General features: G+C 67.3%; 1 protein-coding gene across 1 annotated transcript in view; it reads left to right on the top strand.

Moving 5' to 3' along the window:
• Positions 1-826, top strand: part of LOC104986028 (protein HIRA) — a 37,082-nt gene that overhangs the window by 32,855 nt on the left and 3,401 nt on the right. Inside the window, exons 19-20 of the mRNA XM_010836441.1 lie at positions 7-59; positions 601-689. Coding sequence (XP_010834743.1) covers positions 7-59; positions 601-689 — 142 coding nt within the window. The remainder of the gene's footprint in view (positions 1-6; positions 60-600; positions 690-826) is intronic.

Raw genomic sequence — 826 nt, 5'->3', positions numbered from 1 at the left:
TCCCAGCCACGAGTCCCGCCATTGGCTGCTCCTGTACGCGCGGTACCTCGTGAATGAAGGTGAGCCCTGGCCCCCGGGCCCCGCCCCAGCCAGACGTCCCAAGGGCCCACAGCCTGCTCAGCAAGGTGGCGGCCCCGCCGGCATCCAGCCCTGCTGTGAGCAGAAAGGCTGGGGCAGGGTACACGTGGAGGTCATTCCCGGAAGCCTCCGCGCCCCCCGCCCCTCGGAGCCCCGTAGGCCCGCAGCTATCTCCCTCCTTCTAGCCCCTCCCGTCCAGCAGCTGCATGGTCCTCAGCCCAGCTCTCCAGGGCCCGCCCATGTCTCTGCCCCAGGACCCCCTGTCCCCTGACCCCGCGCCTGCCCCACTTGGAATACTGTACTTAATCTCCAGTGCCCCACCCCTCCTCCCGCGGCCCCGCCCATGCCGGAACCGCTTGTGTCCAGGGGAGGGCAGGTCGGGGCCAGAGCCGAGACAGCAGGCCGCGGGAGGTGGTGCACGGAGCGGTGGTCCCTTGGGCTCTGCGTTCGTGGTGATTTGGCTTGGGCTCGGCTTTCTGGCCTTCTGTGACGTGTGCCTGGTTCTGTGTTTTCTGTAACTAGGGTTTGAATACCGACTCCGGGAAATATGCAAGGACCTCCTGGGGCCGGTTCACACGTCCACCGGAAGCCAGTGGGAATCCACGGTGGTGGTAGGTGCAGCTCTCCCACCTCTGCGGGAAGGTGGGGCTGAGGCCTGAGCCCGGGTGCTGTGAGAGCTTCCTGGTACCCCTCTCCACCATGGGGCCCAGCCTCAGTGAGGGCACGATGCCCACCCGTCCTGGCGGAG

Source organism: Bison bison, unplaced genomic scaffold (genome assembly GCF_000754665.1).
Source record: "Bison bison bison isolate TAMUID 2011002044 unplaced genomic scaffold, Bison_UMD1.0 scf7180017845671, whole genome shotgun sequence".
Lineage (NCBI taxonomy): Eukaryota > Metazoa > Chordata > Mammalia > Artiodactyla > Bovidae > Bison > Bison bison.
The sequence above is the reverse complement of the archived record's forward strand: the minus strand, read 5'-3'. Positions and strand labels throughout refer to the sequence as shown.